This window comes from Equus caballus, chromosome 9 (genome assembly GCF_041296265.1).
Source record: "Equus caballus isolate H_3958 breed thoroughbred chromosome 9, TB-T2T, whole genome shotgun sequence".
Lineage (NCBI taxonomy): Eukaryota > Metazoa > Chordata > Mammalia > Perissodactyla > Equidae > Equus > Equus caballus.
The window spans coordinates 51,507,692-51,529,889 of record NC_091692.1 but is presented as its reverse complement, the minus strand read 5'-3'; the positions used below and the strand labels follow the sequence as shown (position 1 = coordinate 51,529,889).

The following is a 22,198-nucleotide window of genomic DNA, read 5'->3' as shown; positions in this document are numbered from 1 at the left end:
CTCAATGGCATCTGCCAGGGTCTGTGTTAACATGCCTGGACCAGGTCAGAACAATAGCCCCCACCAATGTCTCAGTCTCCAGAGAGGTCCCTCCTCTCACTGAGATGCCCCCAGAGCCCACCAGGTGAGTCTCTTTTCACCAAAGGACTGTCAGGCTCCTCTCTGGTGATTTTGGGTTCCTAAGACAGGTGAGTTTGTGCATGGGCCCTTTAAGACCCCGGTCTTTTCAGCTTTCATCCAATAGCTTTTCTGAGGGTATTCCCCACTGCAGTTAACAGCCAGCAAAGCCAGATAGTAAGACCTTCATCATAGTTGTGCTGAGTCTGAAGGATGCTTATAGCAGTATCAGCCCCTACTCCAGACCTCACTTTTTCAGGGAGGGCTGTGTACCTTAGGGTGGCTCCCGCCTGACAGGCTGAGAAACTCCACTGCTCCCAAAGGTGACTTTTTTCTCTCTAGAAGGAACTTCTGCCCCTTCCGCCTTAGTCAGAGCTGTCCCTTGTTGTGGGGGTTCTTTTTATCCAGTTTTCAGTTTTCTACCCAGGGTAATTTTTCCAAAAATAGTTGTAATCTGGTTGTGTTTGTGGGAGGAGATGAGTTCAGAGTCTGCTTATGCTGCCATCTTGATGAGATCTCCCAAATTTTTCTAACTTTAAATTTCTGTGTTTTTCTTTTTCTTATGATCTCTCCAGGGCCCACTTCAACTTCTAGAGCTTTCCTCAAACTCAAATTCCAAAGTTCCTACAAGGCAACATCCATATTTGTTTACTTGCCTCCCTCAGTTCCCTAAAGGTAGGAATTCTTAAAATCTTCATGCCCAAAACTTAGAAAAGAGCCTGGCTACAGAGAAGGTACTTAATAAAATTTTGTTGAATTGAATTGTCATATAAGCCTCATATAGAAGAGTTATATCTATTACACAGAAAGGTGCTAAATAGAATATAAAACTTCTTGCTCTACCCAAGTATAATGGGTTGAATAGTGTCCTTCAAAAATTCATGTCCACCTGGAACCTCAGAATGTGACCTTATTTGGAAACACAGTCTTTGCAGATGTAACTACTTAAGATGAGGGCATAATGGATTAGAGTGAGCCCTAATGGAAGGACTTGTGTCCTTATAAGAAAACAGATATATGTTATGTTAAGGCCCAGTTTGTGGTACATCACTACGGCAGTCCTAGGAAACTCAGAAGCCAAGCATCAGTGTTTTCTGCACTATTTGAACATAGGCAGCGTTTCTGTAAGGTCCACAACAGGCCATGTTTCAGAAATATTAGTCTCCCAAAAAGAGATGCAAATAAAAGATGATTTATTTCAGATCGTCCTTTTTCTCAAAGGTTTGTTCACTCAAAATCCAAGTCCAAGTCCGGCAAGAAATAAAAATGTAAGAAAAAGTGAATATACGATCAAGAAAAGGTAAAGCACACAGTCATTAAAAATCACATATTTTAATAATAGTCCTTTAAGGAAAGTACTCAACATATAAAGTTAAGTGAAAAAGTAAGATACATATTTCTTTATGCAATACACTCTCAATTTTGTCTTTTTTAAGTGCACATATAAAAATGAGATACTTGAACAAAAAAATCCAACAGTAAACTGAGAAGTAAACTTAAAGACACCTTATACTTTGCTCTTTCTATACTTATTTATTTTCTAGACTTTCTACAATAAATTAGTTACTTCTATAAGCAGAAAAATGCTATTTACAAAGAATATATGAAGACAAGAAAGCTAAATGGAAGGAAAGAAAATAGTTATCTTAAAATAAATTTTGGGGTGGGCCCAATGGTGTAGTGATTAAGTTTGCATGCTCCACTTCAGCAGCCCAGGTTTCATGGGTTCAGATCCCAGGCACAGATCCACACACCACTCATCAAGCCATGCTGTGGTGGCGTCCCACATTAAAATAGAGGAAGATTGGCACAGATGGCAGCTCATGAACAATCTTCCTCATGCAAAAAGAGGAGGACGGGTGATAGATGTTAGCTCAGGTCCAAGCTTCCTCACCAAAAAAAAAAAAAACCCAAAAAACAATAAGGTGAAAAAAATGCTGTTAACAGACATTAAAAAAAAAAAAAAAATACACAGGTAGAGGTCCTGGAATGGAGACTTTCATTATTATTCTGTAGTTCTTTGTTCCTTGACATTTTGGGAGTGTATAATTTAGACAAATTTTGCATTTTTTTTAAAGTTTAAATCAAGGAAAGATAAAAAAGAGATAAAGTCTCAATGTACTAGATCTGACTACATGGTAGTAAAACAATGAATACATTTCTAAAACAGTTAATTCACTATGTGATCATAGCAGTATTTTTATTAATAATTAAATAATACAGAAACTCTTCTAGTTCAACACATATAAACAAATAATTATAAGAGCCTCATTGTCTTACTGCAGATCTTCATTTAATACACATTCTTATACAAAAATCCTGGTGAAAATGCAAACGTCAAATATTCAAAAGCTATGTGAATAAAAAAATACACATCTGTGAAATAATTGCATTTTCCAAATAGCACATCAAGTTTTAGGTCATAAAATAGCAAACCACTCTTAAATAAAGACCTATTTTTTTTCCTTTTTCTCCCCAAAGCCCCCCGGTACATAGTTGTATATTCTTCTTTGTGGGTCCTTCTAGTTGTGGCATGTGGGACGCCACCTCAGTGTGGTTTGATGAGCAGTGCCATGTCCGCGCCCAGGATTTGAACCAACGAAACACTGGGCTGCCTGCAGCGGAGAACGTGAACTTAACCACTCGGCCACAGGGCCAGCCCCTAAAGACCTATTTTTTTAAAAAAGGAATAGTTGTGAGGTAGTAAAAATAAGCCACTTAAAGACAGTCCTGTAGAATACATTTTCAAATCTTTTGAGTTAAGACTACACTTCAGGGTAATGGGTACATGGAGTTTCCTTTAGCTCTTCTCTCTGTTTTTATGTATGTTTCAAATTTTTCATAATAAAAAAAAGTTTTTATTTTTTTTATTTTTTTTTTTAAGATTTTATTTTTTCCTTTTTCTCCCCAAAGCCCCCCAGTACATAGTTGTATATTCTTCGTTGTGGGTCCTTCTAGTTGTGGCATATGGGACGCTGCCCCAGCGTGGCTTGATGAGCAGTGCCATGTCCGCGCCCGGGATTCGAACCAACGAAACACTGGGCCGCCTGCAGCGGAGCGCGCGAACTTAACCACTCGGCCACGGGGCCAGCCCCATAAAAAAAAGTTTTTAAAATATGTACATCACAAGGTTAATTCTTCTTCTTAATGCCAGTAGACAATGGATGATCACTATAATTATATATTATTAGTGGTATTTCACTCTTGGTATGGATATAATCATAATAGCTTCCATTCCTTGAACACTAACCATGTACAAAATGCTTTATAATCACTATCTTACTTAACAACCTTATGAGGACAGTGGTATTAATATACCAATTTTACAGATGAGGAAACAGCAACTCGGAGAAGTTAAGCATCTTGTTTACAAAGTTAGTAAGTGGGAAATTAAGACTTCAAACCTATGTGTATATGACACCAAGGTCCATGTTCTTCATTTCTATACTATTCTGCCTGCTAAGAAGTATAGATTAATTGTTTTAAAAGTTCATTACCATTACTTTGAAACTTAGTCTACTTTATTTTATTTATCCTCTATGTTTACAGTTTATCCTATTAGTTGCTCCATCTATCAAATGTGGAAAATTTATTTTAACCAACTGGACCAAAGCTGAGATGAGTTCACAGAATATCTTACTTCAGAGTTTTCACAGAAACTTCCGAAATAGGTGCTACAAAGGCAAAACTCACTCAGATCCTGTCAAAATTACTCTAAATTAATGACACTTGAGTAATGGTGTTTTATCAAAATTGTAAGTACATAATCATTTGTAGAAGAAACAGTGAATTGATGACAATACTAAAGTGGATACTGAGTAGTTTAAGAGTATTATTTATATTTATTCCTTTAACAAATATTTATTGAATTGAAACTCAAGACACTGTGGGTATAGAGGTGAGAAAGAGTATGCTTTCTCTTTGGAAGCTTACAATCTAATAGCAAGGCAGACTTGAAAATAGTTTCTCCACTATGTGGTACAAACTACAATGTTACCATGGAAGAGGTGGCACCAGAAGGCTGCAGTGGGAGTCAGGGACGTCAGCATGGAGCAGAGAGAATTGAGCTAAGACATGCATTTACCAGTCTATATTAACAATATCCAATTCTTATTAAACATTGAAAACTGTATATTTTTGGAAAACAGTTTGGCAACTCCTTAAAAAATTAAACATGCAATTAGCATACAACCCACTAATTCCATTTCTGGGTATATACCCAAAAGGAGTGAAAGCAGGGACTCGAACAGATATTTGTACACTCATGTTCACAGCAGCATTATTCACAATAGGCAAAAGGAGGAGGTAACTCAGTATCCATTGACGAATGAATAAACAAAATGTGGCATACATGTACAATGGAATATTATTCAGCCTTCAAAATGAAGGAAATTCTATACCACAGGCTATAACATAGATGAACTTTGAAGGCATTATGCTAAGTGAAATAAGCTAGTCACAAAAGGAGAAATATTGTATGATTCTAGCTATATGAAGAACCTAGAACAGTCACATTTGTAGAGACAAATTAGAATGGGGACTGCCAGGAGCTTGAGGGAGGGAGGATGGGGAGTTAGTGTTTAGTGGGAACAGAGTTTCAGTTGAAGAAAATGAAAAACTTCTGGATACAGATGGTGATGATGATTATGCAACAATATGACTACACTTAGTGCCATAGAACTTTACACTCAAAAATGATTAACATGTTACATTTTATGTTACATATTTTTGACCATAATAAAGAAAACAGTATGTTTTCTCTAAAACACAAACATTTTTCAAATTTGAATCATCTTAAGTATAAAATATTGCTCCAGGTGGTAAAAAGGAGTTGAACAGTCAGAAAGAGTAATTAATGGATCAACAACTATTTATTGAATACCTTCCAGATCAATGAGGTTTTAATTATTACCTTGCATGTAGAAACATGTTCATTCAGATATGAAAAGGCAATATGAAAAACTGCCATTTCTTTCCAAAAAGTTCCAAGTTTTCCAGACCAACTGCTTCTCAATTATTTGAAATAAAGCAAATTCAAACGGACAAATAAGTCCATTTTTCATTGTTGGTATGGATTAAAAACAGCTAATAGAAATGTCACCTCTGGATTAATTACCAGGGATAAAAATTTATGCTCTTGAAAGTAGTATTTCCACAAAGTCTGAGGTGCCCAAAAGCAGTGTGTAATAACAAAAAATATTCACCCATAACTAATATATTAAAATGTTTCTGACAGTAATCAGAGCTCATGTAGTTCAAAGAAGCTCAGCAGGCACAGAACACAACGGAAGAAATGGGAGAGAACAGGTTTTGAAATTCTAGAACAAAGCATATCTTTGAGTCATCTATATAGTTCAAGGTTCCAATTACTATAGGGTTTACTGGCTGCCCATATTTTTCTAATCCCAGCAGCATAAATAAAATTATTTTTCAATTATAATAGAAGTTGACTCTACTCACTCCTGATGGAAATATCTGGATAACGTTTCCCGCTATGTCGAGGCTTCTCAGGTTTATAAGATCGCAAAATCCCTGAGTCAGAAAACAAAAGAGAGAGAGATTTTTAAAAAATTTATTATGTAGAATCATAAATATTTAAGTTCAAACTTGATGGGGTTGACTAAAGCACTCATGAAGAAATTAAAGCAGACATAAATATACAGAAAGAAGACATAGAAATGGCCAATAGGTACATGAAAAGATGTTCAATATCACTAATTATCAGGGAAATGCAAATCAAAACCACAATGAGATATCACCTCACACCTGTTAGGCCTTTACCAAAAGGACAAGAGATAAGTGTTGGTGAGGTTGTGGAGAAAAAATAACACTTGTGCACTGTTGGTGGGAATGTAAATTGGTATAATCACTATGGAAAATAGTATGGAGGTTCCTCAAAAAGTTAAAAATAGAAATACCATATGATCTTGGTATATATCCATAGGAATCTTGAAGACATATCTGCATTCCCATGTTCACTGTAGCATTATTCACAATAGGCCAGATATGGAAACAACCTAAGTATGCATCAATGGGTGAATGGATAAAGCAATTGTGGGTGTGTATGTATGTATGTATGTATGTATACACACACACACACATACAGAATGGAATATTATTCAGCCCTAAAAAAGAAGGAAACATCCTATTTGCAACAAAATGGATGACTCTGGAAGTAAGTGAAATAAGTCAGTCACAGAAGGACAAATACTGCATGATTATTCTTAAATGAAGCATCTAAAATGGTCAAATATGAAGAAGTAAACAATAGAATGTGGTTACCAAGGGATGGGGAGAGTTTCAATGGGTATAAAGTTTTAGTTATACAAGATTAGTAAGTTTCAGAGATCTGCTGTACGACATACTGCCTATAGTTAACAATAAAGCATGGTGTACTTAAAAATTGGTTAAAAGGGCAGATCTCATGTTAAGTGTTCTTACCAAACACACACACAAAAAGACACAAGTTTGCACATTCCATTTTGGTGGCCCAGGGTGTGCTGGTTTGGATCCCCGGTGCAGACCTATGCACTGCTTGTCAGGCCATGCTGTGGTAAGCATACCACATAAAATACAGGAAGGTGGGCATGGATGTTAGCTTAGGGCCAGTCTTCCACAGCAAAAAAAGGAGGATCAGTGGCAGATGTTAGCTCACGGCTAATCTTCCTCAAAAAAAAAAAAAAAAATGCTAGTCAGGGTTTAGGGAAACCAACATTCCCTAAACCAAGAAAGGTAGTTCCTTAACAAAGTTCCCTAAAGCTAGCAACAGCAAGTAGTTCTTTACCACCATAGGCCTGAAGAGCCAAGAGGAGGTAGCAATGGTCCATATCAGGACCACCTAACATTAGCTATAGCCTTCCAGAAAGGCATGCAGGCAACTCACAGCACCCTATCAGGGAGGATGCCACAGGAATACCCTCTTATACTCAGTCTTCTCCTTCCCTTAGATCTCCTGCTCATGCCTCTCATTGGCCATATCCAAGAGGAAGCCAGAGGACAATGGAGATTACTGATGCCCATACAGGTCAGTCTCCCAGGCACAGAGAAGTTTGGAAAAGGATGGAGAGTGAGCATCCTGTATTTTTATTTACTAAATCTGGCATCTCTAGCTATGTAATCCAAGTCATAAACCTCTTCTGCCATAGGGATTTGGGAACTGACTACCTAATTACAAGAAAAGCAAATGATGGCCTATACTCGGCTGCCCAAACATACTCTATAGCCACTCCCCATCATGTTGTAATGAGTTCTTCCCCAACACAAAAAATTTGGTTCCATGTTTTGCTTACCTCTGGCAAAACTTCAATGTTGTTCCTGACCAGAAAAAGCTTCTGGAGGTTCTTCAAGAATTTAATCTCTTCAGGTATGCAAATGAGCTGATTGTAGTTAAGTTGAAGTTCAGAAAGATTCTTAAGGAAACAAAGTTCTCTAGGAATGCTGGCTAGCCAGTTATGATTTATACTCAAATAAGTTAGGCTTTTTAATCTAAAAAATAAACAAAGTATATGAATTAAACTCACAAGAATAAGAATGTCCATTGTACAGACACCACTTATCAGAAGTTAAGAGTCAATTCACTTTTTGTAGCACATCGGAGCCTTACTTAAGTCAAATATTCACAACTACTGTGAATCATTTGAGCATGAAAAGTCTTTGTTGGGGGCTGGCCCTGTGGCTGTATGATTCAGTTCATGCACTCTGCTTCGGCAGCCCCGGGTTTCACCGGTTCAGATCCTGGGTGCAGACCTAGCACTGCTCATCAAGCTATGCTGAGGCAGCAGCCCACATAGCCGATCCAGAAGAACCTATAACTAGAATATACAACTGTGTATTGGGGGACTTTGGGGAGAATAAAAGCAAAAGATTGGCAACAGATGTTAGCTCAGGTCCCAATCTTAAAAAAAAAAGTCTTTGTTGAAATTTAACTTTTTTTTAACTTTTGTCATTCTTTTATTTCACTCAATTATACTTGTAAGACTCATCCATGTGCAGCTACAGTTCATCCTTTTTCATTGCAGTATAATATTCCAAGATGTGCTTGTATTATAATGTATTCATTCATTCTTCTGTTGAGCAACATTTGGGTTGTTTCTGGTTTGGGACTGTTATCAACAAACATGTACACATCTCCTGTTGTTCAGGTACAAGAGTTTTTCCAGGGTCGATACACAGGAGTAGAATTGCTGTGACTTAGAACATGTATGTGCTTGCTATGTATAGATAGAGCCAAAGTATTTTCCAAAATACTTGTATTCATTTATATTCCCACCAGCCACATATGCATTCCCATACAATTGCTATTGTCAAGATTTAAAATTTTTGGCAATAATGATAATTTGTTGTGGTTTTAATTTGCACTTCCCTGATTACTAATACAGTTTGATGTCATTTCACATTATTGATCATTTCATTTGGAAGTTCCTGCTCGAATCTGTCCCCATGTTTCTACTGAATTGCCTCTTTTTTTAAAATAGAGTTTCTTATTGTGGATACTAATCCATGTCAGTTAGGTGTTAAAAATATCTTCTCCCACCTTGTGGCTTGCATTTTCCTCTCTTGATACGTCTTTTGGAAAAGAAGTTCTTAATTTCAAAGGAATCAAACGTATTGATCTTTTTCTGTTATGGTTGATAATTTTTTGTGTCATGTTTAAGAAGTCCTTCTCTACCCCTCCCTGAGTCATGAAGATATTCTGCTGTAGTATCTTCTAAAAACTTTATAATTTTCCTTTCATATTTGCCTTTTGTATATATGGAATTTATTTTTTGAATGATTTGAAGTGGGGATCCAATGACATTTTTTCCTCAACCAAATGTCTAATTGTCCCAACACCATTTATTGAAAACTTCATACTTTCCCTGGTGATCTCGCCACCACTGATGTATGTCAAGTGTCCACATATGTATGGGGCCATTTCTGAGCCTGTTTCCTTCTCTTGATCTACCTATCTCTCCCTGGGCCAATATCATCCTGAATTAATTATTAGAGCTTGTAGTAAATCTTGATACTTGGTAGTGTAAGTCCTCCAGGTTCATTCTTATTCAAGATTGTCTTGGCTCTTCTTGGCCCTTTGTACTTTCTTATAAATCTTCAAATCAGCTTACATATAAAACTTTTTGAGATTTTGATTTGGATTTAATTGAACCTATAGGTCAATTTGGGGAGAACTGACATCACTACAAACTGAGTCAACTCATGAGCACAGTATATCTTTATATTTACTTATGTTTTTCTTTAATGTCTCTCAGTAAAGTGTAAAATTTTCTTCATAGATATCTTGCACATCTTTAGTTAGCTTTATTCCCAAGTATTAATGGTTTTGATGATGGTGTATATGATCTTATTTTAAAATTTAACTTTTAAAGATATTTTATAATCAAATAGCTCATGTTAGAAGTATTTTATGTAATCAAAACCTAGATTTAAGAAAAAGAAAATTCTATTTTCATTCTTTGTATGTATACAATAGCCACACTGAAGAGGAAGCCAGAGGACAAAGAAGGACATATATATACATAAACATATACAGGGACATAGAGATATAAGTATAGATACAGATATAGATGATTTAGGTATAGACATATCCCTGATGATTAGTGATCTTGAGCACCTTTTCATGCATGTTGGCCATTTGCATGTCTTCTTTGGAAAAATGTCTATTCAAGTCCTCTGGCTATTTTTAATCAGGATGTTTGTTATTTTTTATATTAAGTTGTGTAAGTCTTTATATATTTTGGATAGTCATCCCTTACTGGATGTATAATTTGCAAAGATATATCTTGTACCAAATGATGTGAGAACCACTTAGTTGCTATGGAATGTGAAAATCATCGATGAATCAGCCACAAGTTCTGCCCTTATGTGTGTGTATCACAGTCCAGAAGGAGATGTTAGAGTCATAAAACGAGGATAGAAAATGCCATCAGATAGGGAGGAAAAGATTAAGGAAACTTGAGTCCATAATTGCAGATATGGTACCTGAGGTATGTCACAAGCTTTTTGGAAGAACTAACATTTTGAACTTGGCCCTGAATAATAGAATTTGTAAAATTAGGGCAACAGGAGGACATAACAATCTGAGAAAATGTTATGAATAAAGAAGTTGAGGGGCTGGCCCATTGGCACAGCAGTTAAATGCGCATGTTCTGCTTCGGCAGCCCAGGGTTGGCCAGTTTGGATTCCGGGTATGAATATGGCACCGCTTGGCAAGCCATGCTGTGGTAGGTGTCCCATGTATAAAGTAGAGGAAGATGGGCATAGATGTTAGCTCAGGGCCAGTCTTCCTCAGCAAAAAGAGGAGGATTGGCAGCAGTTAGCTCAGGACTAATCTTCCTCAAGAAGAGAACAAAAAAAAGAAGTTAGTACCACTGAGCACCAATTGTGAACCTGTGTATTAAACTTAGTCTTCAGTGCAAAACTGAGGTTAGAATTATTACCTCAGTAATAACTTATCTTAGAAATGAGGAAAATAAAGGATCGGAGACAGTAAATAACTTGCCCAAATTACCCATCTAGTAGGTAAGAGTGTCAAGATTCAAAAGCAGATGTATCTGCTTACAAAGCTAAGAATGAAGATCTAAAATGACCTCAAGGTTGAATGCATTGAAATTAAAGTAATAACAGAATGAGGTGACATTTTAGACAGTTAAAAATGAGGGACTGGAGGTTAGGGGAGTGATCAGTGCTAGTGAAAGGGATTTAGGGGAAGACTCTAAAAACATGATCGTGGAAGCCATGTGAACAGATGAAACTGAGAGGAAGAACAAAAAAAGGTGGGGAGGGTCAGGGGAAGACAGAAGGAAAGCCAATGGAAAGATTGTTGAGAAATAAGAATATGCGACAACTAAAAAAAAAAAGGCACCCAGAGAAGGCACGAGCAGAGAAACTGGGATGAACCAGGTTAACAAGGAATCTCTAAAGGCATGGGAGAAGAGTATTTCAAAATTGAAAAGATAGTCAAAGTTTAAGATGGAGAAAGCCAAATACTGTATTATTTCACCCATATGTGGAAGATTTAAAAAACAACAACAACAAACACATAGACAGGGAGAAGAGATTGGCGGTTACCAGAGGGGAAGGGGGAGAGGGGAGGGCAAAAGGGGTAACTGGGCACATGTGTACAGTGACAGATGGCAACTAGACTTCAAGTGGTGAACACGATGTAATCTTCATAGAAATTGAAATATAATGATGTACATTCGAAATTTATATAATGTTATAAAACAATATTATCTCCATAAATAAAAAAATGAATTTTTAAAAAATGTGTAAAATAGATATAAGAAAAAAGAAGAAAATAATAATGATCTGTCTTTTCAAAAAAAAGTTATGTAAGATCTAGACACAAACTAAAAAGCATTGCTGAGAGAAATTAAATAAAACATTAATAAATGGAGAAATATTCTGTAAAAAAATAAAGTTTAAATGTTAAAGAAAGGTAATACAAGCCTGCTAGAACTAAAAGCAGGGTCACAGACTACAAAGTCAATATTTTAAAAATCTATTATACTTCTATGTAGCCACAAGCAGTGGAAGATAAAAGTTTTTAAAATTTCATTTACAGTAACATCAAAAAAGCCATAAAATAGTTAAAAATATATTTAACAAAAGACATGAGAGATCCCCAGACTGAAAACTATAAATTATGACTGAGAAAATTTAAAGGAGTTCTGAATAAAAGTAGAGATATATCCTGTTCATAGATATAAATATAGCTACATTGTTCATTAAAAGAAACAATATTGCTAAGATGCCAATTCTTCCCAAATTGATCTATACATTCAACTCAGTCCAAATAAAAATCGTAACAGCTGCTTTTGCGTAAAAATTGACAAATCAATTTTAAAATTTATATGGAAATTCAAAGTATCTAGAATAGCCAAAACTATTATAAAGAATCCAAAGTTAAAGGATTCACATTATCTGATTTCAAAGCTTACAATACAACAACAGTAATCAAGATAGTATGGTACTGGAGAAATGACAAAGGTGTCAAGCCCATTCAATTAAGAAAAGATAGTCTTTCAACAAGTGGTGCTAGAACAACTGGATAAACACATGGAGGAAAAATGAACTATGATCATTACTCCACACTGTGCACAAACATTAATTTGAGATGAATCATAGACGTAACTATAAAAACTAAAACTATAAAGCCCATAGAAGAAAATATAGGATAATATCTTGAAAACTTTGAGGTAGGCAAAGATTTCTTAAGAGGGCCACAGAAAGCACTAATCTTAAAATAAAAATATTTATAATCGGCCCTCATAAAAGTTAAAAACTCCAGTTCATTTAAAGGGACCATTAAGAAAATTAAGAGGCAAGCCACGTACTAGAATAAAATACCTGCACTTGTCAAAGCAATTATATACAGAATACATAATGAACTCTTACAACTCAATTCTAAGAAAGAAAATGACACAATGTTTTTTAATGCAAAAAATACTTGAAACAAACGTTTCACAAAAGAAGATACATAAATGGTGAATAAGAACATGAAAAGGTGCTCAATGTCATTAGACATCAGGGAAATGCAAACTAAAACTACAATGAGATATGACTTCACACCCAATACAATGGTTAAAATTTTAAAAACTGCTGGAATATAAAATGGTACGACCACTTTGCAAAACTATTGGAAATTCCTTATAAATTAACATATACACCCACACTCCTACTCTATGACTCTACAATTCTCCTCCTAGGAATTGAAATGAAAAATAAATTAAACATATGTCTACAAAAAGGCTTGTAAAAGTATATATAATAGCTTGGTTCATAATAGTCCCAAATGGGAAATAACCCAAATGTCCATAAATAGTAGAAAATAATTTATGGTCTATTCACATAATGAAATGCTACTGAGGATAAACAAAAAACAATAAACTACTGACAAATGCAACAAAAAGATGAATCTCAAAAAAAATGCTGAGCAAAAAAGCCCAGATACAAAAGAGTACATACTGTATGATTCCATTGTTTAGCTCTAGAACAAGTAAAACCCATTTGTAAAGATAGAAATCAGACTAGTGGTTGCCTTATGAAGGTAAGAATTCACAGGCAGCGCTCATGAGGAAATTTGTGGATTGAAAGAACTATGCCTTACTAGTGTGTGTACAATTGTCAAAACTCATTGAAATGAACACTCACAATTTGTATGTAATTTTTATTCAGCAGAGAGAAAAGGCCATTAGATTTAGTTACCTAAAGGACATGAATGGCCTTTGAAAATGATATTTAGTAGAATGGAGAGAGAAAAAGTATTTTGAGAGGTTAAGTAAGAAACAAAAGCAATAGATGGAGGGCACTTCAGAGAAGTTTGGTTATGAAGGAAAGGAGAGAGAATGAGGGGGCAGGAGAGAAAAGGCAAGAAGTAGTCTTTGCCTTAAGATCTTCTTAAGGCAAGACAAAGAGGCTGAAAAGAACGGTGTTATGGGAGCCCAAATTTCTCAGTAAAAGAGGGAGCAAAGTTATTTGTAGAGACACTACATGGTCAAAGAAGGATAACCTAGTGTGGAAAGAGAGTAAAATGTGTAGAGTGCCTGTAGAGAAGGGGAGAGGGAATTTTCTTCATTAATCACAGTTATAATCATTATTTTAACTGATTCCACGCTGAATTACTATTATGAGAGTTGGGTTTTTACTTTTTTGTTATTTCAAGGCACTAAACTGAGCTCAGAGGCTATTGTAAATGTGTCCGTCATTCATTGGGTTGAGTAAAGAGTACAGGGGAGAAACAAGTATCTGCCCTTGTTTCCGTTTGCACAGAGCAGAGAGAACTTCTACTCTTCTAGAAGAAACTACAGTAGGTACACCTGCAGCCTCTCCCTGCTCTCCTTCCTCCCCAGTGGGTTGAAGATAAACTTCACTGCCTGGCGAATCTGGAGAAAGAACTGAGCCTGCTGGCTTAATTCCTTCCTCTCTCCCTGTCTTTCTTTCAGAGAGATTCTCTCCCCAGCAGGCCCACTTTTCTTGTGGTTGTGCAGCTCTTCCCTTGACAGAGTTGTTTAGAGGCAAAACTCTCCCCTGCCCAGGTTTGACCCCAACTCCGTGAACCGATACTCTGTAGTTTTAGCAAACGAATAAACAGAACGCCTCTCTCCCCTTCCCAGGTTCTGAACAAAGTGAGAAATAAGACACGGGATTCAGAAAAAAGGGAATCAAACATCAGCACCGAGCTGACGGGACCACTCTCAGGCTCCCTACCAGCCCTCACCTGAATTAAACATACCCACTCAGTCACGGCCTTTCCTGTTAAGGCAGCTGCTTATTTGGTGGCAGAGCAAAGGGAGGATGCTGAGCCATGCACACTCAGTGCTCTTCTCAAATTCACTACTAAGTCAATCTTTTGTCTCTACAAAGAAACAAATGAGGGGAACAAAAAGAAGAATAAAAATAACAACAAATAATAATAATATCTAACATTCATTGAGCACTTACTACGTCCCAGGCTCAACCCTAAACATCTTTGATGGATTAGCTTATCTAATCATCAAAACAGCCCTGTGAAGTAGGCACTATTATTGTCCTCATTTTGCAGAAAAAGACACTAAGGGATAAGAAAGTGACAAAACTTTCCCAAGGTCAGAAAATGGAATCCTGCTTCAGGAGGTTCTGAATCAGCTTACATCTAAGGCTGAGGCAGAATATGGACAACCCAGAATTATCTATAAAATAGCATGGACCCAGACATTTTGCAATCCTACTTTTTTCACTGAAAGTTCTCATTTACTTTTCTAACATACCGTAACCTTACATTTATGCAGTCTTTGAATATTGTACTTTCTACTGCAAACAGAACTAAACTCACTAAATTGTGAAATCATGTTACAGCTGCAAGGATTTTAAAGTTCATCTACTCAAAATTCTTCCCTTAGAGATGAAAAAGCTAAGGTCCAGAGTCGTTAAATTACTTGCCCAAGGTCATAAAGCTAGTCACACAAAGATATGACCTGAACCTAGTTCGCCAGATCTTCCAAGGTATCCTTTTTTCATTATATCATCAATACATAAATCAACTGATAAGCTAAATAAGTGAAAAGCAAGTAGACAACTATCGGCATTTTCATTGCCATAAACCTCTTCTTCAGAAATTAGATCACTTCAAAACTCTTTCTAGTTGCTCTGACTTAAAACATTACTTTCTCTGTAAAAATCTATCTGAGAAACATAAATCATTGGCTAGATGTACAGACAAGTGAATTGGAATCGACTTTTAGGTGCTATAGAAAGCCCTTTGTTGAGGACTGGTCCTAGTTTTGTATCCTCCTTTAAAAATCTGGATGCTCTTATATTGGAATACATCTGTTTCTATTCAACAGGCAATAAAAAGGGTCTCCAAAGAAACCCCAGTTGGGTTCTCTCTCCATCTGTCAGACTGAAAAGCCCAAGATGGTGTTTTGCCTGCAGGACAAGGCCCTCAGCTGGCTCCAGAAAGGCACAGAAACAGCAGCCCATCTGTGCAGATGTGCAGGATAAGGAGAGACAGCATTTTGTCCCTGTTGTTAATGATAATAAAATTTGGAGTTTGTTTTTCGTTAATAAAAAAGACACTTTGGGGCTGGTCCCATGGCCAAGTGGTTAAGTTCGCGCGCTCTGCTTCAGTGGCCCAGGGTTTCAGCAGTTCAGCTCCTAGGAGCGGACATGGCACCGCTCATCAACCCATACTGAAGCGGTGTCCCACATGCCACAACTAGAAGGACCCACAACTAAAATATACAACTATGTACTGGGGGGTTTTTTGGAGAAGAAGAAGAAAAAAAAAGAAGATTGGCAGCAGATGTTGGCTCAGGTGCCAATCTTTAACAAAAAAAAGACACTTGGGCTTGAAATCCTCTGCTTTTACATCACCTCTTCCATCAAGCTGAAAATGGCTTACAATATTCGTATAAAATAAAATTTACTGTCCTCAATTCTGCCACGGAGCAAGCTCTAAGAACCCCTGAGTTGGGAAATCAACAGCACAAACAACTTTAGAACTTTATGTTTCAAACCCCCACTTTTACACTTAGACTACCAAGTCATGCTGTTTCTCATTTCTCTGAAGTGTTTAAGGAATCATCTGCTTAAAATTAGTGGCATTGCCTCAGTCATTCAGGTGCCTCTTTGCTCTGTATAAGTCCCACAAGGACTTGAGGCTAGGCATTACGTGTTCAGACGACGAGGGCAAGGGTAGAGGGCAGTGGGGGATGGGGAGTGTTTAAACAAGTGTCGGTATAAACAAAGTTACCTGCTGACTTCTGGAGGAATCCATGTAAGCTGATTGTTGTTCAGACTAAGCAGGATCAAATTTTGTAAGCCATCTGTTAGAAAATAATTTTAGTCACCTTAGATATCTGTTAGAAAGTAATTTTTAGCCACTTTTCCATACACCTTTGTTTTCCTTCTGGTTTCTTGCTTTGGCCAATGCTTTTTGGGTTGCTAGTAAGAGATACCCTCTTAACCTAGCTTAAGCAAAAAGAGGGAATTTATCACAGTTACAAAGCCAAGTCATGGAGCCCGAGGACAGAGGGTAGAGCCAGGCTCACTACAAAGTGGAACCAGAAATTAAACGGCACAGGAACCCACGATTTTGTATTCTTTTTCTTTTTTGGAACTCAGAACATCAGTCCCTTAAATGTTTGTTGAGCAAATAAATGAAGTCCAAAGGTTCTTCTTTACAAGCGGCACTCATCCAACCAATAGAAAACCGCTGTGGGAAACTGGTGAACCTCGCCCCGGTCCTCCCGCTTTTGCGGAGCCCACCCTCAGCACAGCGCAGGCCGTCCCGGGGTGGGGGGCCGCGTCGCCACTCTTGACTCCCGCCAAGAGTGTGCAAAGCCACGCTGGCACTCGTATGGCATCTCTCCGCACACGTGCACACCTGTCGGGCCGGGGGTGCCGAGCACACCTCCCCTTCCCGTGGTCTGTTCCCATGTGTCCACAGCCGCACCCCTGCCGCTGCACAGCACCTCGATGCAATGGTCATGACCAGGGTCTCTTTGGAACCAAGCAGGTTGAACTTCGTGGAGAAGAGGAACTGGCCATAGAGTGTATTCAAGCGCGCGTGCAGCTCCAAGGCCAGGGTTTCCTGGAAGTGGGACGAGCAGACGTACCCTAGCATCGGGAACAGGTATTTGCAGATCTTCTTCACCATTGACTCGAAGGAGCTGGAGAATTCACTGCCTATTTCATGTGGAACACGCCCTCGTTGATCACCCGGTTCTGCGCTGAGCTCAAGACAAAGTCGACATACTGGGGCGTGTGCACTTGACCTTCTTCCCCAGCTCTCACCAGTAGTACCGTGTGTCACACACGGCCATCGTCTGGCACGCCTCTCCTGTGCAGAATTCTGAGGCAGTGCTATGCTGCAGGTTGACCTGGCAGAAAAATGTCGTGGTGTTGCTGGCCAGCCGCACGTGGAGGTCATTCTCCCCGGGCAGCACCAGCAGTCCCTTGACCTGGAAGTCGGTGATTCCGGACTTGGTGTACTCCAGCTCCTAGGTACATCTTCTCCGCGGCCGGCTTCTCCCCGTTGGGCTTCGCTTGGCCTTCCCCAAGAGTCCGTCCATAGCTGCACATGGTGACGCGCGCTCCGCCCAAAGTGCACGGCCCTTAGGCTGCAGCAGCGGCAGCAGCCGGAAGTTATAATAATTTAAATATATGTATACATATACACATAATATATATATAGCGTTATATAATTATAGGCTTATATATATATTTGCTCATGCTTGGGTCTCCTGGGCTTCTGATGCTTCTTCTGAACCACTGAACCAGGCTGTGATGTCCAAGGAGACCTACGCAACACTCCATGCTAATAGTCTGTCTCTCCACACAGCTTCTCAAAGTCTGGTAGATTATACTCTGGGAATCTCTGCAGAATATAGAATTTCATTTCTCATAACAGCTTCTCTCAGTTTCATATTTATATTCTCTCTCCCTCTCTCCCTCTCCCTGACGCCCCATTTCTTCTCTTTTGAATGCATTTTCTCTAATTTTCCATGCATTCCTAGCCATCCCTAACTCCTGTGTTTGAATGTTCACAGACAGGGTAGACAGAGTTCTCAAATGGAAATGCCTGCAGGAACTGGGGAGATAACTCAAAACACAGCAGTGGGTCTGGTGGGAGTGTACCTGGTGGCAGCCTGCCAAACTGCAGAGCACATCCCTAATCTTAACAGGGCAGCTGCCATTCAGCCAGCTCCCGGCCAATGCTGTCACGTGGGAATGTGATTTCAGTGTTGCCTAATCTTTCCTTTGTAAAACAAACAAACAAAAAGAGCTAGAGATCCAGACTTTTATATAAACTGTGTTGACCTGTAAATTTTGGCACTAAATTCAAATTTTTACAAAGGCAGACAAAACAGAACCTACCTATTTGTGAACCAGATTCAGCTCGTGGGCCACCAGTTTGCAACCTCTGTCTTAATTCATGTAATTAGCTCAGACCAATTAAACTGTTTTAGATTCTGTCATAATCCCCAAGAAAGGATATATGACTGACTCAGCTTGGGACACATGTCTAGCCCTTGTCCAGTCTGCTCAGGTCAGGGGGACAAGGTCATGTGATCTATGCTGGAGGGGGCTCAACTCCCTGACACCAAACCATTTCTGCAATTGGATAATCAGGATCTGACATAGACCATAATTTATGTCGATCGCATGGGATTTTCAAAGTTCAACAGCCCAAAATCAGGAAATACAGAAGTCACAGACATTCAGGGGCACTGTATACAGATTACATGTATTTTGTAAACCTCAAATTTAAGAGCAACACAAGAAAAAAAATTACTTCTTTACAGAAACTAAATTCACATTAATTAGGTTGCTTAATATCATTTATATACATCAGGTTTTACCTAAGTTTGTCCCCTCAATATAGTTAATAAAATAGTATTGTATATTTGTTTGCATGCCCTTAATTTTTTCTTATATGTAAACTGTTTTCTTCCTAAGTAAACTATAATTGAACCCTGAATCTATGGCTTTGTATATATAATGTACATAAGCATCAATAGGTGTTTGTTACAGTTCTCATTTTGAGGAAAAATATTTCTCAAAGATACATGATCTAAGATTTTGAGGTACTTTAAATAGATGGTATCAGAGTCTATTCATGCTGTTTGCCAAATATACCCCTAATTTAGTGGACCATTCAATAATACCCTTAATAATTGCTGCTTGGTGGTGACAGTGATTATATATAGCACCTGTGCCTCAAAAGTTCACAGAACCTTATACATTTTGTAATATAGTTCTAGATTTACTATTGGGGACAAATGCATAAAATGGTGAAGTGCCTTACATGAGTTAATGAAGCTATAAAAATCATACAGATTTCTTTGTCATGCATTCTGTCCTTAAGCCCACTTTACCCATTTATAAATAGGAAGAGTTTCATATTGGATGGAGAAATTGTAGGTTTAAAGGAAACACAAAGTAAAGAATGCCAATTATTGAATCTCATATCTTTCCTTTAAAATTCTCCTCAAATTGATTTAAACTTAGCATCTTGATCAAAGATTGTCACTTAGTATCTGAGACAAGAAAAGGCGTAAAGAATAAGGAGCGCTATGGAGAGCTTTTCTTGATTTGCTCTTCAACTGGTTTTCTCTCTGGCACAGAGAAAGGGCCCCAGGATTCAAGAGTCTAAATGTACACTGATTCTTAAAAGGGGAAAATTCACTAACACTAATGCTTACTTATTTCATAGGTATACATGTAAAGAAATATATAATACAATAGTTGGAAAAAAGTGTTGTCCCCCAAATTCCTTAATTTCAAGAGTAGTGTGTAAACAGCTCCAACAGAAAAATATTAAAACATGTACAATTCCCTTTCACTTTAGTTCCAAATTGTTAAATATAAGAGGATTAAGCTTGATACTATAATTTTGGTCTTTGACTAACTTACCACATGCACCAGATGCAAATCTATGAATCCTATTTCCAAATAAATGGAGCTTCTTCAGAGATGTAAGGTATTTCATCTCTTCTGGAACTTCTTCTAGAAGATTGTTTCCCAGATTTAGTGATGTCAACTGCAAACACACAGAGATTTAATGGACTTATACATTACCCATCTTCAAATGAGAAAAAAGAAATAATTAAGCGCCTTTGTTGAGATCGATGTTACCTAAGAAAACTTGAACATGATCTTAAGCAGTTATTTCACATATATTTAAAATTATCTTTATAACTAAAGATCATTTGAACTTCATGTTCAAGCACTTTGTTAATTAAAGCACAATTTAATTTTTAATTCAAACATTTAACTTCATTAAAATTGAATTACAAACCATTCTGAGGGTATTTGAAAATACAATTAATGATACACTTATAAATCACTTGAGCAACTCAAGAATATCCTAACATTGTGACCCATAGACTGAAAACCATTAAAAATTCAGTAAAAGGGCTAATTTCCAGAAATCAGAAATATAGTCAAAGATCTGAGGTTCTACTATAGTACACCCAAATGAGATTTTTCATTTAGGCCAATAAGACTTCTCCATTACATGGATACAGCCAAGGGTAGCAGTGGGCGGGGAGCTTTAACATCATTTTGTATGATCACAAAATTCATAAGAGAAACTACTGACATGGTATGGTAGGGTATCTGCCCTACAGACACCTGTTCTACTAATGACAAATTGGTTAGCCATAGGAAGGACTGCACATAAGAGGAGTTAGAAAGATGCTCCTTGATCCTCTAATCCAGTAAATCAATGACACAGGATTGTCCTCTAAAACGTGGTATTTTTCTTTGATATGAAATCTAACTGTACCATCCAAGATACAAAAATTGCCTTTTCTTTCACTCTCAAACATAATTTACCATTCAGATTTCATTACTAACTGTATACTTCAGAATTTTTTATTTTATTTATTTATTTTTTTGGTGAGGAAGATTGGCCCTGAGCTAACATCTGTTGCCAATCTTCCTCTTTTTGCTTGAGGAAGATTGTCCCTGAGCTGACATCTGTGCCAATCTTTCTCTAGTTCGTATGTGAGATGCCACCACAGCATGGCTTGATGAGCAGTGTGTAGGTCCACGCCTGGGATCCGAACCCAAGAAACCTGGGCCACCAAAGTGGAGCGTGCAAACTTAACCACTACGCCACCAGGCCAGCCCCTTCAGAATTTTAATAATAAAGGGTAAAAGAAAAGGAATCATGGGAGGTTTTACAAATTAATGAGTTTACAAAAGACAAGAAAATTAAGAAGAAAATTTAGGTGAGTACCATTTATGTTTAAATATCACCTGATATTTGGTATGGGTGTATGTTAATGATTTAAATTAATATAAAGTAGACATAGATATATTTACAAGGAAATTCCCTGTCCTTAGAATTCATTGAAGAGATTTGGTTTCCATACATGCTTTCCTCAGAATTGCCAGTGTCCTCTAAACAAAGGACAATACATCTACCATCTTGGAGGCTTTATTCTTTTAGAATGGTGAAGTTAAAATATATTCATGTAGGCATTCTAATGAAAAGACTTCATCTAGAGTCTGTGACTGTATTAGTTTCCTATTTCAACTGTAACAAATTTACACAAACTCAGTGGCTTAAAACAATAAAACTTTATTATTTTACAGCTCTGGAGATCAGATATCAGAAATAGGTGTCACTGACCTAACATCAAGGTGCGGGCAGGACTGTGCTCCTTCTGGAGGCTCTAGGGAGGATCTGTTTCCCTGCCTTCCCAGCTTCCAGAGGCGGCCACATTCCTAGGCCCCGGCCCCTCCTTTCATCTTCAAAGCCATCAATGGTTGATTGACTTTTTCTCAAGTCACATCACTTTGATACTCTTCTGAGATAGATTTCATTCTTTTGCCTAATTTTAGTAAAAAATTCGTAGAAGATGACCAGTGCTCAGAGCCCAAGAAAATCTCTGAATACTAGTCAGGAATCCAGGAGTGTCAGGAACTGTGAAAGGTCTGAGATTTTACCCAATTTGCAAGCTAACCTGCCGCCATTTCATAGATGCTAGTAGAAAGTGTGAGATCCCTGGGAAAGAGAAAAAAGACCGTTTATTACTCACAGCAACAGCTGTGCCCAGAATATTGCCATTTTTGCACCAGCAAGGCAGAG

General features: G+C 37.7%; 1 protein-coding gene across 5 annotated transcripts in view; it reads right to left on the bottom strand.

Annotated features, from left to right (window-relative positions):
* Window positions 1-22,198, bottom strand: part of LRRC69 (leucine rich repeat containing 69) — a 127,948-nt gene that overhangs the window by 60,098 nt on the left and 45,652 nt on the right. For all 5 annotated transcript variants that reach the window (XM_070222281.1, XM_070222280.1, XM_014728042.3 and 2 more), the window contains 4 exons: window positions 20,014-20,140; window positions 16,349-16,421; window positions 7,407-7,602; window positions 5,578-5,649 (listed from right to left, as the gene is read on the bottom strand). In XM_070222281.1, coding sequence (XP_070078382.1) covers window positions 5,578-5,649; window positions 7,407-7,602; window positions 16,349-16,421; window positions 20,014-20,140 — 468 coding nt within the window. The remainder of the gene's footprint in view (window positions 1-5,577; window positions 5,650-7,406; window positions 7,603-16,348; window positions 16,422-20,013; window positions 20,141-22,198) is intronic.